This window comes from Equus quagga, chromosome 8 (assembly GCF_021613505.1).
Source record: "Equus quagga isolate Etosha38 chromosome 8, UCLA_HA_Equagga_1.0, whole genome shotgun sequence".
Classification (NCBI taxonomy): Eukaryota; Metazoa; Chordata; class Mammalia; order Perissodactyla; family Equidae; genus Equus; species Equus quagga.
In genome coordinates, this window is record NC_060274.1 from 99,375,730 (window position 1) to 99,394,957 (window position 19,228).

A 19,228-nucleotide genomic window follows, 5' to 3' on the forward strand; every position below is an offset into this window, starting at 1 on the left:
TATACTTTAGCATGTGTAAGGGAGGAAGAACATTTCCTCTACCCACTGGGTCCTTCTGGCTGGGCTACGAATTAAATTGGCATGAGACAGAATAGCAGGAGAAAATCAAATAAAGCTTTATAACATGTATACATGGGAGAGAACCAGGAAAACTGAGTAACTGGCCCAAACGGCAGAGGCTGCTTCCTTAAATTCTTTTTTCAGCTAAAGACAAAGGAAGATGTTGGGGGTAGTGGAGTGAACTTCAAAGAGGAGGAAGGCAATTCACATGGAAGTGGACAAGAAAATTTTTGGTAGAACATCAATAAGGATGGGCTTAGCAAGGGTCCTCTCTGTCTACCGATACCCCAGAGTTATCTATGGTGATGGCCTGTCCTCGGGACAGGCCTTCTATCTCAAATTCTTTTAGGCGGTTAGGGGGAAGTTCAAAGTTTCTTTCAGAGTCTTTTGTTCTTAAAAATAATCAAGCCAAAGAGACACATTTTCAGTTGGCCAATTCTGATCCCCTACACATGTTAATAGCACTTGGGTTTGTGTAATGGCCTATGGATGATATACACATGTATTTACCTACCCATAAATATACATATGCTTTACTTTTTGATGTTTTTCATTTCTTATTTAATGATCATAAATGACATTTTAAAAATTAAAGAAAAATTTATTTATCGAATTTCAACAATGTTTTGACCAATTTAAGTGGATTTGAAATAACTGAGATGCAGTGCTCAAAATTTCTGCTGTGGTTAAAGCAATAGTCTGATATATGATTGCATTTGAAGGAAAATATAGCTTTCAAATTCTGATCCAACATATTGACAATTCCTCTCTAACTTTCTGTTTTTGATAACAGGACATCTCCAAGTTTGCTGAGAAAGACAATATAGTTCTTGGAGAAGGTGGAATCCAACTGAGTGGAGGTCAGCGAGCAAGGATTTCTTTAGCAAGGTGAATAGCTGATTATTGGTTCAGTGAGCCTTTGCTGTAAATATCATGCATGTAAAAAGTTAAGGACGTTTCTCTGTTTCTTTATATTCTGTTTCTGGAATTGAAAAATGCCTGGGGTCTTAAAGCTAGCAAGTTAAGAATCACCTTTAAAGAACTATAGATAATGACATAATATTCATATCTGATAAAGACGATGGCTTTTTCAAAATGCATACCCTTATTCCGGTGTGTGTATGTTTGTTTGCCTTATGATATGGGTTACTAAAAATGGAAAACTCTGGCTTTCTATATAGTACAAGGAAAGAGAAGAGAAGATATGACTTTTCATTTAGTCCATCATATAGTCCCATAGCACTTGCTTGTTATCTTCAACAATAATTTATACTGCAAAGGTTCTTTTAGATTTCACTTTGACTTTTTCCATTTGTTTGCTTTTATTACTTTTCTTTGTTACATGTTGATTGATTACAATTTTCTTTTTACAGGAAATATCAAGAATTAAACTTAAAAAACTGAATCCTATGTGGTTGGGATAGGGATAGTGCTACTAACAACCACCCCTGAAAAATTTAAATATTATCAAGAAATTATCTCATTTCCATTAATATGGGACTATATCTTCATCTTATTACTAAGATCAACTTAATGAAGATTTTACTTGCTCATGAAATTTTTTTTTAACTTAAAAAGTAAAATATTGTGGGTATACATTTTTATGGTGAATTACACATTCTTTGCTTGTTTGGAATTTTTATGAATATGATACAGAGATTGAGACTCTAAGGAGCAAAGTACAATATCACTCATACAGCCACAACACCTCTGCTACCCATTTGTTGGTAGCAGTCAAAACTGAAAAACATTAAAAATGTTTTTTTTGTTCAGCAAGCTGTGCTGTGGTGGCGTCCCACATAGGAGAATGAGAATGACCTACACCTAGGATACACAACTATGTGCTGGGGCTTTGAGAAGGGGGGAAAAACAAGAGAAAGACTGGCAACAGATTTAGCTCAGGACCAGTCTTCCTCACCAAAGAACCACGGGCAGAGCTCAGAAACTTAAAAAAAATCTTCACATAAGCGCTGCAATTTAGTCGCTGTCTCTGACATTTTACAGGATTGAAACAGTCTATTTTCTTTTTTGTTTCCCCTCCAAAATGCAACGTCTTTGAGGGCAGGGACTGTATAATTTATACCATTGTATTCCCAGCTCATAGCATGTCCATTAGCTCTAAATAGATACTATTATTAAAAGGTTTTGTTTTTTTTTAAGGTAACATTTTAAATTGTATGGTATGATGTAATTCAGTTTGTAACTTTTGCTAGTTTATGCCGCTTACATTTAGCAAAACCACTTCTGTGATTCTTGGAGTGTTGTGAAAAGCCATAAAAATCATCTATGACATATCTTTTTGTTACTTGAAATTATCTACTAAATGACATTGGAAATATTGAGGAAATCTAATTTAATTTCCATTTTTTTTTTTAGAGCAGTATACAAAGATGCTGATTTGTACCTATTAGACTCTCCTTTTGGATACCTAGATGTTTTAACAGAAAAAGAAATATTTGAAAGGTATGTTCTCTGAATAACTCATAATGCACGTGCTAAAAGACAAGAAAGAACCACGATACCATCATAGACTGCATATTACCCCTTGAGAAATATGTCCACCATCGTGACTCAGTGTGACATAACACTTAAATCTGGTCTTCCCTTCATGGGCAAGAGTCAAGATTATTTCCCTTAGAACCTTTTCTGACCATCTCATGCCAAACCAATTTCTTCCATTGCTACAGTTATAGCAATCACTATCTAGGTAATTTTAACAGTATTATTGCCTTGTGACCTATCTTATGTTGTTTTATTGGTTATTATACTTATTTTTACTTTTTTTTGTGTTAGTATTTTATTCCATCTCCTCCTTAGAAAGTAAACTTCTTAAGGAACGAAACAAGCTGAATGTTTTAATGTCAGCGAATGCTCCCGCTATTCATCTACCTCAATACCTTCCTCAGAACCTCTCCCTCAGTCTCAGGGAACTCAGGATTTGCATTGCATTGGAGCTCCCATTAGGGCTCAATGTATGTGAAGTTCCTAGGAGGAACAATTGGTTATATGACTTCATTTCAAAGGTTCAAAGTGATTTCATGGACTATGAAGTAGTTTGTTAGGAGAATTATGATGATACTCTTCTAGAAATAAAGTTTTTAAGCAATAAGGATATAGATGTATTGTGCGTATGAAATGGCTGTGTTATTCTTAGAAGCAGCTTTCTCAGAATTTAGTTAAATGTAATACCTAGGATGCTATTTTCATAATCCCTGTGACTAAAAGTAACTTCTTACAAGATAAACTTTGCTAGTTATGTTAGTATGTTCGAGTATAATTCAAAATGATTTCTCTTTTTATACAGTATATAATGTTTTAAAGCCCAAAAGAAATTGGTTTCCTTTTGATGGTTCGAGTCAGGATATACTTGTAGACTTCTAATTGTATTAAAGGAGGGTCAAATTTGTTATCCAATTCTCAGGTTTGTTGTTTTTTAACAAATCAGATTAGTCTTAATATAAGCTCTTGAGAACTAAATTAGTGGTCAATTCAAAATGTAAAAGGAAATTAATAGAAAATTTAAAGAACAAGAGAGCTCTGATACTTTAGAAAACACATAGAAATATAGACCCCCAGGAATCTTAAAGAGCATCAAACAATTCCGTCATTTTCTAGATGAATAAAACAAGACCCAGAGGGTAATCAATTTGCTCATCAAACATTTATTTAATATCAGATAATTAGTTTCACTCTAAGTTTGTTAACATTCAACTTTACAATATAGAATACTGTAATAATCTAATAATACAGTATTTTATGCTATGATAATTCAAAAGGCACCAAATTCATTACTGAATATTTACTTTTAGAATTAAGTATATTAATAGCATTGTATGGTAGAGGTATAATATGAGAATACATTAGTAAAATGTTAAAATGCAATACATATGCTATTGTAATAAAGTGTTTACAAATTTAATCTTATTTATATCTTTTTATATTCTTAAAGCTGTGTCTGTAAATTGATGGCCAACAAAACTAGGATTTTGGTCACTTCTAAAATGGAACATTTAAAGAAAGCTGACAAGATATTAATTTTACATGAAGGTAGCAGCTATTTTTATGGGACATTTTCTGAATTGCAAAATCTACGGCCTGACTTCAGCTCAAAGCTCATGGGATATGATTCTTTCGACCAGTTTAGCGCAGAAAGAAGAAATTCAATCCTAACTGAGACTTTACGGCGTTTCTCATTAGAAGGAGATGCTACTGTCTCCTGGAACGAAACAAAAAAACAATCTTTTAAACAGACTGGAGAGTTTGGTGACAAAAGGAAGAACTCTATTCTCAATCCAATCAACTCTATAAGGAAATTTTCAATTGTACAAAAGACTCCGTTACAAATGAATGGCGTCGAAGAAGATTCTGATGAGCCTTTGGAGAGAAGGCTGTCCTTAGTTCCGGATTCGGAGCAGGGAGAGGCCATCCTGCCTCGAAGCAATGTGATCAACACTGGTCCCACATTTCAGAGACGAAGGAGGCAGTCTGTTTTGAACCTGATGACCCGCTCCTCAGTAAACCAAGGTCAAAGCATTCACCGAAAGACAGCGACATCCACACGAAAAATGTCACTGGCCCCTCAGGCGAACTTAACTGAAATGGATATCTATTCAAGACGGTTATCTCAAGATAGTGGCTTGGAAATAAGTGAAGAAATTAATGAAGACGATTTAAAGGTTTGTATAAATTATTAGGTGGTTTAATAAATTATTCTGTGTTTTTTTTTCCCTCAGAGTGCAACTGAATGGAATGTAATATAAAGTATGTAACAAAACTTCCTCAAATTATGGGTTTAGGATGAGGTTTATCTTAAGGGCTAGTGTTGGGTCCTTTACTAGGCCAGTAGTAATCATTATAAATTAGAAAAAGTATAAATTATTATAAATCTGCTTTATTACCAACTTAAAAATCTCTCTAGGAAGAGGTGGAGTATAAATAAATATATAAACAAATAATGGCTTTCGTTACTTAGGGACCAAGAAATCTTTCTGTAGAGAGGTATCCTAAATAAGGTCTGTCAACATCTAGTCTCTTGACAGTAACTCACATTCTGGTTTATACATTAGTCTCACCTGAATTTAGTTACTGTGGGCTTTTTTATCTTTTAAATTTGCTTTATACATTGGATTTCTGGAAAATTTTCTTTTAGAAAAGGTATGTGAAACTCAGCATATACTAGCACCAACCTTCAGATAGAAAGTCTTTTACATTAAATTTTAAAGAATAAAATGTTTTTGTTCGTAAAATAGGAAGGAATGTAAAAGAAGAGGGGTTTTATTTGTTTTTTGTTTTTTGCTAGAAAAATACCTTCAGTGCCTTGGGTGAAACAGGCAGGGTTGTAATGAATTGATCTATTAAATGGCACAGATCAGTTAAGAGCAGTGTGAACTTTGGCAAGTCACAAGTCATTCAACGTCTCTGGACAAAAATTTCCTCCTTTGTAAAATGAGGCAACAGAATAGGTGATCTCTAAAACACATCCTTTGAGTGTTTCTATAATTTTAAAAAGGTTTCCTAAAAGATAATTTATGTATATTGTTTTAGTATCAATCTGAATGAATTTCTCAAACCTGAACCTATAAATTTAGTTGTAAAGAATGATCTCCTTGACTGATAATAGTTACTATTTATTGATTGCTTCTGGTGCTAGGCAGCCTATACTTAGTCCCCACCCACCCTAGAAGTTACCTATGGTTACCCTCACTTATAGACAAGGAAACTAAAGTTTAGAGTAGTTCAGCTGCCCAAATTCACGCAGCTCCTAGGAAGTCAATGGTGGAGTCCAGATTCAAATCCAGGTTTATTTGACTCCAAAAATCTTTACACCTAACCAGTGTGCTGTATTCTGATTTCATAGGACCCCTTCTTTGAGGTTCTAGTGCTTCTGTGAATTTTGTTGACTCCATAAGATACAAATCTATCCTTTACCTTTGGAATATCTGGAATTCCTCATTTTCAGATTTTAGAAATGCATCTATTAAAGGACAAATAAAGACTTCTAGGGGCATATACTCAGGGTTAGAAGTCTGTAACTTAAGTCACAGCTGGAAAGAGAGATAATCCTAGGTACTAAGGAATGTACAAACATGAGTTGGCCTTCAGGTCTATTGGAAGACCTCTATAGCTAGCAAAATTCCAAACTCTATCTGCACATGGACCCCAGAAGAAATAAGTTAAATCAAGGAGAGTTCTGAGAAGCTTCAGTTTGATGATACCATTTATTTGATAAAAAGTGTGACACTGTTAAGCATTAAAATGGTAAAATTGTTCAAAAATAATACAGTTAAATCCGTGGTATACTTTCAGAATTTCGAAGAAGTACAGTGTTTATCATTTTTTCAAAAGCTGCATTGCTGCAGTGGACATTATACTGGCTGTGGAGTGACATCATGCATGCCATTCTTCGTTGTTTATATGTGTTGAAATTCACTTAGCTTCAAATAGTAATATTCCTTTACTGCCACACATTCAAAATAAAGCCAAAACAGTGGTGTGAGACTGTACTGTCTCATTGTAATAACCATAATTCTTTTTGTCAGGAATGCTTTTTTGATGATGTGGAGAGCATACCAACAGTGACTACATGGAACACATACCTTCGATATATTACTATCCACAAGAGCTTAATTTTTGTGTTAATTTGGTGTTTTGTTATTTTTCTGGCTGAGGTAAGAATTTTCTGTTGTAAAATATTACTGTGATTTAAAGTTAAATTAAGAATAATTTGGAAGGATATATACATATATATGCACACACATATATAAATGTATATATGCATATATAAGTAAATATAAGTATACGTGAGTATATGTAATTTTACATCATATAGTGGTATATATAGTTTCATATAGTTTTTCTATTGATATTTTATTTCATATGTACATAACATGAAATACACTTAAACACATATCTTCTGTATGAAAAGTTTTTGATACAGAGGTTCAAAACCTCAAAGTAGAATACATTTATATGGATTGAAATTAGACACTGAAAATCATTCTGTAGTAAATTTTAAATTCATTTGACTCTAGATGTTGCATTATTAAATATGCAAATGATGAATCCACCTATAAATGACTATTTCTTCACAAAATGAAATAAATATATACTAGTGGCTTAGTAATCCTTTTAAACAATCCTTTCAGAGATTTACCCAGTTGCTTACAGAATCTTTTTGTCTATAGTGCCACCATTGTGGTTTCTTTGCCATGTCCCTGCTGTCCTTCACATCACCATGTTGAAAGAAGGGGGGAGGTGCAAACAGCACAGTAGACCACATCAGTGTAAGCTGGTTGGTGGATGAGGTTTTTCTCTAGATCAAGAGCAGCCACCTAAATGCCCAAAGGGACCTGGCAGAGAATGTCTGCAGGTGAAGTGGCTTTGAGGCTGAATGGAGGGCATTTGCCCTCCAATTGTCTAAAGGGGACAACTGCAACTCAGTACCAGCCAAGGACTTGCCATTTGGGAATTCGGATCAGTTTTGGTAATTCTTCTTATTTATCAAGATAGGTGGAAATCCAAAATTTCCTGTAAAATGTTCCCATTTTTGAGTGTGGGTAGTTGATTAAATAAAAACAAACAAATGAACACTATATGGGCACAAGAAAACACATCTGTGGATTGGATTCAGCCTGTGAATGACTATTTATTCCAGATATTTATTCCAGAGGGCACCACTGGACGTGCACTAATATACAACCTAAATAACATTAAGGCCCATGCTGCCTTCAGGGAAGAAATGACCCAGGTGAAGAACTGCCTCTCCTGAGACAGTATAAATGCATACATTACTGAAACAAACTTGAACTACATGTTTTTCCTGTTGTTAGACTGTTTCTAACTTCAGTTAAGAAGTCTACATAAAAGTCATCATCCTCCCTGACCAAGTAAGATAATGTTAAATATCTAAAGGTATATGCCAAAAAGTTGTACATACTACTTCACCTATAAACCAACAGTTTCCATTTGTTTTTTGAGTTCTCGTGATAACTCTTCTTTTGCCCTCCTACTATTTTAAGTTAATAAACCAAATGGAGACTTGATGCAAGATGCAGCATACAGCGTTAGCTGTGGAGTCAGACTGACCTGGCTGTGACCTAACTCTGTCTTCTTAACACTATGAAACTGAGCAAGTTAGTTAGCCGCTCTGAGCCTCAATTTCCTCCTCTATAAAATGGAAGATTGTAAATAGTACCAGCTTCCTAAGTCATTTTTGCATCTTAAGAGACATCATGATTATAAAGCCCTTAATGTAGGGCTTGGCACACAGCGAGCGGTGCTAGTTGCTGTTCTCATTAATATCCCTAATGTCATATCATTGTTATGAAGCTCAAGATAGTTTGAGGTGAATGTGTTTATAACAGAGATATAATAAAAGTTTCAATAATCCCTTTTACGCTCTAGCGAAAATATGCGGTTTGGGTAATTTGACACTCTCACATTAACGTGATTAACATGAGTAATAAAAATTGCATTGAAATGTATTTCAAACTTGCCTCATTAATCTTTGCCAGTTATGCCAAATGACCAACATTAATGTGAATGAAACCCAGCTCTGTGCAACATTTAATGCCAAACCTGCCCTTTATAATTGTTAGTGATTTGAACCTCTGCATTGAAAGATTGCATTACTTGATTGTCTTCAATTTATAGAGTTACATGAGAAAACATGGGCCTATCTGAATATGGTGGTGATTTATGTTTATTTACAAGACCTTTGTGCCATGCAACTCCATAGAGTTGAACTTATACACCTTTTGAAATGATGTACAATTAATTAATTAATTAGTAATTGAGCATTGAGCTGCTGCACATGTGTACAATATTATTAGGTCACTTAATCAAGAAGACAGTGATCCTTTGTCTTTGGGTTAGAAAGTAAATTACAACAGAGAATGTAAATGCTGTGTAACTACCCATTATTAGTCGAGCTCTCACAAGTATTGTAAAAAATTATCTTTTTAATGGACAAAACAATTGATAATGCCATTTTCTAGGCAAGAAATAATGTAATAAATGATGAGCCTTTTTGGCCAATATCCTGGAGGCATTGCCAATTAACTGACTCTCAAAATTTTGATTCACAAAAATTTGGTGATAGTAGACAAATAGTAATTATTTTAATTATGTGCACAGTTATGCAGCTAAACAAATCACTCACTGATGTTCACAGTTCTGTCAGCTTATTTGAATCAAAATTTACCTAGTTTTTCTTTTAGACGAAGCTTCTTTCTTAATACCAGTGTTCACCTTTCTCATTACCATTGAATATCTCATTGGTGCTTTGTGTCATGGTACAGATGCTAAGCCAGGAAGATAGTTTAGTCCTTTTACACTTTGTTTAGAGCCTAATACTCATCATGATCAGAGAAACTAAAGAAAGGTTAAGATACATTTCTTCCTTGATAAAAATGATTTATCCATTTTGACTTTTCATAGGGGTGTACTTCAATTTGGATTTTGTGATTTTATAGAATAGGTTCAATCTGCCTCTCTTTTACGGTATAAAATACTTAGCCTTTTTTATTTCTTCAAATTGCTAAACCGAAAAAAACTAGTTTGGTCTATTAAGTTTGTTGCCACTTATCGTTGGTGTGTAATTTTGATAAGGGAGTCAGTCTGCATTTTCCCAGTCCAGGGCAATATCTTCAGTAAGTTCTTACGTATTAGCAGCTTGGTTATAGGCTGTAAAATCTCTATTACGTTGGTCTTTCTAGTGCTCCTATTTGGCAGTGCGTCATTGACTAGAGAGAGAAGAAATGCAAATAATAGATTAGGAGGCAGTTTCCTGATTCCTTTTCCAACAACCAGAGAGTATTGTTGTTGACTGGAATATCTAAAGATTCCATTTAGTGATTTTTAAGAAATGTGTCAGAGAACTGCCGTGTCTTATTCCTTTATGATTTCCCTTCTGTTAATGAGGAATCCCTGGGTGGCTTTACATTATTAGTAAAATAGATGTCATATATTCTCATATTACCACTGCTGGTAGTGATTGATAGCAGTTCTTTTAAGGCAGCTTTACTTAGCATGGGTCTGTGTTTTAGAGCATTTGACCTGCAAAGCCTTGAAATCTGTGTATTAAGTCATGACAAGGTGTCACTTTACTATTACCGCCTGCCATTCATTCAGCCATTTACTCATTCAACACATATTTTTCAAGTTCCTTCAATATGCCAGGCACAATTCTGTGTTGCTGTGTATACAGTGAGTAACAAACAGAATGTACAGATGGAATATAAGATGTACTTATGTTTATAGTGTAAACAGAACATTTGTTATGCTGTGCTCCTTTGGTAAAAACTCAAAATGTCAATAGTATTTTAATAGGTATTCATTTATACACAGATCTCATTTTGTGACTTGGGAAGTAGCTCTGAATTCTGTGTATGTCCAAAGTTTGTAGAATGAATTGGTTTTGATTCTTTATCTTGAACCTACATAGCATAACATCACCTGCTTTTTCAAATGTATTTTCTATATGATCATTATATAATTTTTTCTCTGCTGACATTTGTAAGTGCACTTTTAAGTATCCTGTTATCCATCCATTCCTTTACCTATTAAATACAGATTTACTTAATGCCTACTGTTGACCAGGTATGGTACTAGGCATAGTACCGAGCCTAGTGGTACTATGGGAAAGAGGACAAGAATGGCTCTTCCCTGCTCTTTTGAAGCACATTCTGAGGGAGAACATAGGCGATCAATACATTTTGATGGAAATGATTACAGAACGTGATAAGCACAGAGGGAAATAAATAGCAGCTAAGATAAAGGTGAGAGCAGGAGGGGATGGGGGGGACTTTCTGAGGGATTGACATTTGGCTGACACCTGAAAGATAAGACAAGTCACACCTGCAAAGACTGAGGCAAATGCAAAGGTCTCAGAAGGATTTGGTGAATTACGGAAACTGAGAGGAGGCCAGCATAATGGGGGGTGGAGGGGACAGGTGTTGGAGAGAGAAGCGTGTAGCATGTGGTGATGTTAGAAAAATAGGTAAGAACCAGACTCGCGGGACCACTGGCTGTAGGAAAGAGCTTGAGTTTTATTTTGAATACAATAGGGAACCTTTGATAGGCTTCAGCCAGGATATGACATGATCTTTTCTATGTTTTAAAAAGATCACTCCATCTACTATAAAGTGAAAATGGATTGGATGGGGACATGAAGGGAGGTAGGGACATCTGGTATCACTGGAACAGATTGCTCTTGTTGTCTAGGCTCAATATCCAAGGCACTGAGAACCTTAAGTCATATTTAAAGGCCTACGCAGATATTCCACAGTGAAATATTCAGGAGTGTCTTCTCTGTAGCCTATTAAAGCTCTTCGTGAAAGGGTGCTGGACCACTATACCTTGTTTGCTTGGATTCACATTTTTGAGCCTTTTATACGTCCGGCCTTATTACATTATTACATTGCCCTTGGCAGTTTTCTTCTCTTTCAGGCCTATTTTCTTTAGTTGTGAATAGCAGACTTGTGTCTGACCAGGTTGTGCTGTGGGAGGGTTCCTCACAGGTCCTGAATGCATTCTTGCTCTAGTTCTATATCACATCTTATTTTTGAAGCCATACTGTTTCGATTTTACTACATACATGATCACCTTTCATCCATCACATCTCCTAAGATGTGTACTAATCATTTAGCAAATAAGTCTTTCAAATGTAGACACTTGGCTTCTCTTTCTGTATGTATCTATATGGTATTCTACCGCTGCGCTTCATTTTTTTAAAGTAATGTAAACAAATTTTCTACGTAATTCTAATTCATCCTGGCTTCTAAATCCTGGCTACATCTTCTTTTGCATCTTAGGGCCATTTGCAAAGTTTGTGAATCATCTTCTTGGCCATTCATGGATCTATCCTTAGAGAATGCCATCATCAGATTCCTGATGCCCAACATGGACATATAATAAATTCTCTGTCTACAACCCTATATAACTAATAGTTATTATAGTCTATGCATGCTCTGTCTGATACAGTAGTCACCAGCCATGTATGACCATATAAATTAAGTGACGTTAATTAAAATGAAACAAAATTTAAAATTCAGTTGCTCAGTCATACACACTAGCCACATTTCAAGTGATCGAATGCTGCGTGATAAGTGGCAACAGTATTGAACAGCGCAGATATAGAACATTTCTATTATTGTAGAAATTTCTATTGGACAGTGCTGATTTAAACTGTACTGTTTTCCATGTGATATGGAGTGATATTTGAAACCCTGAAAAAACTGCAAATAAGAACCTTTTTGCTTTTCTTCTTTAATCTTCCAGGACTGTCACTCTATGATAAACTACATGAACTTTATAACCTTAAAACATTTTGGAAATGAAACAATAAAACTTGCTTACTCAATTGTTTCTATATGCCCCAAATATTTTTAGTAAAGACATTATGTCAAGTCCTTGGAAATGTCTTTCTTCCGGTCAATAAAAGCAGTTTGGACTGGTGGTTCCATGTCTCTGTCCACAAGTGGTCTCTATCCACAAAAGCCAGAAAATAACTTTTATTACACTGACTAGACCAGGTCTTTGGAAAACTGTTTTGGTTATTGTTCCATAGTAAATATTATAAAATATGTGTTTCTGGAATTTACTCCCATCCTGAAAATGTTGGCAATGCCAGTATTATTGACACTTTCTTAATTGGAACAAAGGAGGACTATAATAACTGAAGAGTGACTCAGAAATATACCCTTACCTAGGTTCTTGAGAAATATCATTAGTCTTAGGAAATAGGAAAACAATTGTACTGGAACAAAGACTTTTGAAATAGATTATTGCCGAGGTTCTTGTCATTTGAATTTCAAGGAAACAAGAATAGTTTTTCTTCTTATTAATACAGTCTTGGAGGCTGTGTATACAGTGAAAAAAAGTCAGAAAGTAAGGATGATACCTTTAGATTTTTCATCATTATTTTCCTATATGATATGTAAATTTAACTAAAATTTATACACCCCTTTAAAGTGTAGGACTTCATAATGTAATTTCTTGATTAATGCTGTGTTATCAATAAATTAGTTTATATAGTATTATTAAATAATCAAGATAAATTTCAGTATGAAGTAAGACATAGGTTTCTTATACCAAGCATATTTGTTTGTCCCCTGTTAACTTTTATGCTGTGTTCCTTTTCAAAATTACTTTACTCACAATTTCGTGGTTCTTTTTTCTATTTTATTCTTTGGTAACATTATTTTTGGGCTAATTGGGTAGTTTCAGTCATTTCTAGTAGTATAATTGTGATGGCATCAACACAAGATTGTTTCTCACAGGGCTTAGGAGAATAGAATGCCAAATTGAAATAGAACAGAGTACAGGTCATTTAAATGTCAAAGGAACTACAAAAATCACATTTGATAAAAAATTTTTTTGGTCTAGTTATAGTATAGAACATTTTTCCCTCAGCCAAATGTTTCCACTTTGAGAAAACCCAAAATAATTTTCATACCAGTGGAGTATGTTTTAACCTGAGTGCACTTATGTTTATTCATAAACTGTGAATTTTTACATTGTTGAAACTTTTAACTAAGTTTCATAAACATTAATCTCATCTTTTCCAATAATTAATAGTTCCTGTTGAATGAAAGAGAGAAATGCAAAGTATTTAATTCAACGAAATTTGAATTCCGTTAACTTAGGATGTTCTCACCACAAATAATGGTTCTTAGAACAATGATTGCAGCTGCTGGACCCAGGAGAGCAAAGCAAAGGAAAATGAAATTGTGTCTATTTTGATGTTGGTCATGGTGGAATTAGAGGAGGGTGTAGGAAGAATAGGAAAAGATGTTGGAAAAAAATCAACTGTGTGTTGTTCTCTTCTAGGTGGCTGCTTCGTTGGTTGTATTGTGGCTACTTAAAGAGTGAGTATTCGGTATCCTATTGTGGATTGTATTTTGCCTCTATTGATTATTTGGGTCTTATTAAATATTGTAATACCCATTGTGCTTCCCCACAGTATTACAGTAGTGGAAAATCGAGCTCTTTGGTTTAAAGTTGTGAGCATGTGCAGTCCTGCAGCTCTTTGCCAACTTCTAAAGGAATTAATTGTTTAGTTTCCATAAAATGCCATAAAAATATTTAAAACAGCATTGTACATTTCGTATTTGCTCTGAGTATTTAATAAGGGTCCGTTTTATCTATTTCAATGGTGAAAAACTTAATCTGCTTTCTTGCAATAGTAAATCCTTGAGACTAATGGCATGAACTCTGCTAGTGAAATGTGTTGTGCTTCTTTAGATTCAAATTGAGTTTCATTTATGTGTTTTGGAAATCTAGTAGGAAAGTTTGGTTGCCAAATAACAGTCTTCCTTTTGCTTTCCAGAACACCGCCTCAAGACAGCGGGAATAGTACAAAGGGTGCAAATAACAGCTTTGCAGTGATCATCACCAGCACCAGCTCGTATTATGTTTTTTACATTTACGTGGGAGTAGCCGACACTTTGCTAGCTCTGGGCCTCTTCAGAGGTTTACCACTGGTGCATACTCTAATCACAGTGTCGAAAATTTTACACCACAAAATGTTACACTCTGTTCTTCAAGCACCTATGTCAACACTTAATACGTTGAAAGCAGGTACTTGACTAAGTATACACAAAATGAAACTGCTGATCCACCCTCAAAAAGACCTGTGATTTGGTTGGTTTTCTAGTAGTAGCGTTGGCTTTTGCATGGAGGCATCTGCCCTTTGTTGAGCTTCCTTATGACTGGAGGTACATGTCTCAGATACCATAGACCTTCAGATATGGTTGTTCCATACATTCTTTATCGGTTAATTAGAGTAGCTCAGTTTGTTAGAACGTGATGCTGACAGGACTGTAGCAGCAGAAGCAGGCCTTTCTGGGTCAGTTGCCCTTCTCTCTTCAGATATTTGGTCTAGCTCCCTTCCAGGCATCTTCTTACCAATGTGTAGTGTTGTTCAAAAAAGGGGAAGATTTGAAGTGATCAAGGAAAATATAAAATTCTTTTACTGATAAAGTCTTTTGATGGAGTAGAATAATCTAGTTTCATGTAACTGTTTAAAGATGATGATATAAATTCATTTCAGGGTTTTCTTTTCTTTTTTCGGGGGGGGTAGCAGGAAATCCAAATGTATTTTAAAAGTATTTTTGACACCATCATAGAGGTTGGTAAAAGAGTATAAGCTTTCAGTTATAAGATAAGTAAGATCTGAGAATCTAATGTATGGCATGGTGATTATTGTTGATAACACTGTATTTTATCATTGAAATTTGCAAAGAGAATAAAACTTAAATGTTTTCACCAAAAAAAAAAAAGGTAAATATGAAAGATGATGGATGTGTTAATTAACTTGATGAGAGGAATCCTTTCACAATGTATACATAGATCATCACATTGTACACTTATTAAATGTCTTACAACTTTATTTGTCAATTATACTTCAATAAAAATAAACAAAGTCACAGAAAGTAACAGTAGTGATGTAAAGGGCCCAAGATTTAAGAAACTGAGGACAATGAGGTACTTTAAAGTAATCAATTCTATCGATTTCCCTTTAGACAAATTTGCATTTAAAGAATCTGAAGTTAATAAGGAATCCGCCAGGTTTTATTCTTACAGCAACCTGTTGAGCACTTGCTTTGTGTGGCATTAAACCAGGGGCTAGTATGAAAAGTTGAATAAGGCACAGTTCTTGCCCTGGAAGAATTCACAGACAAGGGAGAGGAGGTAGATACAAAAACATTTGATTATAAAGCAAAGAATAAGTTCCAAGATTGAGATTTTTAGAGTGATTTATATCTAGAAATGTGAAGATAAGAAATGCCCGTCATTTTTTTCTGAGTGACAAAATTTCAGGGTTAGTATTCAGGAAGATCTTGTTTATATTTATTCTGAAGCTCTTGTGTGTCACCAAAACCTTGCCTCATTTGGATATACACATCACAGTCCTCTGTTTCAGAGCTACAAAATTTTAGACCTAAAAGGGAGTGTCAAAGTACCTTGATCCTGTGATTTCATTTTTTATGAGAAAACTTAGGACCAGAGAAGGTAGATTCGTCCAAGTTTCCTTCAGTCAGAAATGGGCAATGAGATATGATGAAAGAGTACAGGCATTGTTTGAGGACTGCCTTGGCCCCATAAGGGTGATGATCATGGGCGGATTAATCTTCTGAGCCTTGTCTCCTCGTCTGTAAAATAGGAAAAGGGATGCTTATCTCAGAGGACCATTGTGAGACAGAAACAAGGCGATCTACTTGCCTGTCACACAGTCAACGTGAAATAAGTGTTAGTTCCCCATTGTTCCCTTCTGTGGGGTGTTGTTCCCATGGGCAGGGTGCACTTTCCATTCCACCTCTTCACTTTTCAGAACTCCTCTTTCCCTAAACACTGCTCACAGTTGGTTTGGAACCTTCTCTATTTCGTGTTTAAATAGTTACTATTCATTTTCTCATTCATCTTACTTTGCAAACTTTAATCCACTTTGTAGGATGATTCTGATACATCTCTCTTTTTTGCATTCCTCCTCATTTATGCTCCTGAGAACTGAAATAGCAAGATGCTCTTACGTCTATATGTCCTTTTCCCACCCTACTCCCACCCCTAATTTCTGTAAGCAAAGATTCTGCCTTCTTTTAAAAGCCATTGCTATTGCTGATTTGTGGTTCGTTCGTTCTCATGTTGCCTAGATGTTCCCTGCTATACTTGGCAACAGCCAATGCTTCCTTGCCTTGTATGTACGCTTCAGTTTCTCCCAGGTGTGCCTTTTTGCCATTGTATATTGACCTTAATTTTCTCCTTGCCTGATTTTCTGATGTCACTATTTAAATGACCTTAAGATGCACAGACACATAGTAGGTGCTCAGTAAAGTGTGTTGAAAGAATGAAAGTGTGAATGCCTATTTTGACAGAATACTACCATTTGAACTATAATAAGCACCAGAATGATATTTTTTTCACTAGAGTGGACTTTCATTTTCTAAACAGTATTTATAAATACCATAGGCTAATGTTTTTCAATGTTTGGTTTATTTATGGAAAGATATATAAATATGTTTAATTAAGTATGCTAAAGAACATAGTATTTATAAAGGCTAATGATAGTGCCTTAAGTCAGTAAATATGTATTGACTAATTCCTACATGTAAGGCTTTTTGCTGAGGGCTGTGAGTGTTACAAAGTAAATGTGGCATGGGCCTGTTGACTTCTAGCAATTTACAGTCTAGAAAAAGAGATAAGACATGTAAGTAAGAGACTATGACATAAGACATGGAGATAGTCATTATAACACAGAGGTGCTGACAAGATGTCTTAAAGGTATTAAGTGTGTCCAGTGGAGGAAGGGATTAATTCCAGCTGGTACAAACATTGAGGCTTCCTTGTAGGAGGGGCATTTGAGTTGGGCCAGGAAGAAGACGTTGATTTTGACAAGTAGAGACAAGAGGAAAGGCTTTTCAGGCAGAGAGAACCACTTGGAAAAGGCAGGGAGGTAGGAGAGTGTAGAATATATTTAAGGAATAGACCAATTTAACTGAAACAGATTGTTTGAGTAGAGGAAGCTTGTACTAGCTAGGTGGCTTAAGGTCAAATTATAGAAGGCATTAAATATTAAACTAAGAATTTTGGACTTTATCCTGCAGTTAATGGGGAGGTGAATGATAAGATTCAATGTCACTTTGTTTGTACATTATTATGTTATATTTTATCTAATTATATGTTTAACTCCCCCCTAGACAATCAATTCCTAAGGGGCAAGGAGCATGTCTTATTCATCTCTGTTATCTCAGTGCCTAGCATTGTGCCTGGCACATAGTAGATACTTTGCATATCACTTCTTTTCATTGAAGGAAAAAATGATCAGACTTATAAATGTGAATCTGGAATTTAGAAGATAGGCTGAGGCTTAGATTGCCAGTGAAGAGAGTAGAAAGAGAGAACATGGCGAAGGAGGGCCACATGGTGGGCAGGCAGGGGTTCAGAGCAGCTGTGGTTTCTGCAGAGGTGCTGAAGGGTGTGCCAGCCAGAGGAGAGGGAGAGCTGTATGTTGTGGAATACAGATGTAGGGGCATGATGATAGTGGGTCCAAGAAGTTATCACTGACCTCAGGCTTGCAAGTGGGAGATTGTAGTAGGAGGAGGAGTGCCATTCCTGACAAAATTTGTGATAAGGGCTCTATTGAAGACATTGGTTTTTGCCTGAATCTTACAGCAGTCTATATTTTATAAAGGTTTAAAAGTGAGAGACAATGACTTGAACACATGGTTACTTAGAATCTTTGTACAACTCTAAAATTTTCTAAGTCCTTATTTATCTGATTACCTGCTAATTCTTATTTGAGTTTTGAATGCTTCTGCTATGATCCAAATTGATCAAATATTGATATGTCTTTTTGAGATTACTTTCTGAGATTATTTAAGATTTAAGGTTTTTGAGCAATTTATCTTCCTTTATATTTTAGGTGGGATTCTCAATAGATTCTCCAAAGATATGGCAATTTTGGATGATCTTCTGCCTCTGACCATATTTGACTTCATCCAGGTTTGTAGAAATAAGTATTATTAAGTATCTTTGAATTTGTCCTACTTTTTTAATAATTAGAAAAAGATGTTAATGTGTTTTTGCTAATTTTTCAATTGGTTAAGAGTTGAAGTCCTATCTGTTGTATGAATTTTGCCAATATTAAAAGTCTTCAAAATAGGCATAAATTTAATAAATTCAGTGATGTCAGATTATTTACCTGACCTGTTCCCAAGGCAATTCTGCATTTAGATGTAATAACTGTCTAGTTGGGAGTGATTTTAGAGGGATAAAAAGACCATCTTCCCCCAAATCACTGTCCGTGAAGTATGACGTTTTTGACATTGACATTACTATTTGATGGAAGTTTACCTACCCTCAAAGGGCCCATGTTAAATGAAGACTGATTACCCTGGGGACTACAGTTTAAGGCAGTCTCACCCCTGAAGACTTTGGCACAGATTAGCTAGCCAGCAGCCTCACAGTACGGACCATAATGCAGGAACAGAAGGACAGATACGTTTTCAAGCACGTGAGAGCGGAAAGAAGAATTCAGGCCTAGTGAGGACTACCCGTGGGTGACAGGTCTGAAGAGGCCTCCAGAGAAGCCTGGCTCTGAGCATATATCCCTGCGGTAGGGTGATTGACTGGTGGTGAGAGTAGAGAAGCAAAGGAGGGGATGGAGATG

General features: G+C 35.4%; 1 protein-coding gene across 2 annotated transcripts in view; it reads left to right on the forward strand.

Annotated features, from left to right (window-relative positions):
• CFTR (CF transmembrane conductance regulator) overlaps nt 1-19,228 on the forward strand; it is a 165,883-nt gene that overhangs the window by 91,376 nt on the left and 55,279 nt on the right. For both annotated transcript variants that reach the window (XM_046670741.1, XM_046670742.1), the window contains 7 exons: nt 854-948; nt 2,437-2,523; nt 4,010-4,736; nt 6,600-6,728; nt 13,891-13,928; nt 14,390-14,640; nt 18,482-18,561. In XM_046670741.1, coding sequence (XP_046526697.1) covers nt 854-948; nt 2,437-2,523; nt 4,010-4,736; nt 6,600-6,728; nt 13,891-13,928; nt 14,390-14,640; nt 18,482-18,561 — 1,407 coding nt within the window. The remainder of the gene's footprint in view (nt 1-853; nt 949-2,436; nt 2,524-4,009; nt 4,737-6,599; nt 6,729-13,890; nt 13,929-14,389; nt 14,641-18,481; nt 18,562-19,228) is intronic.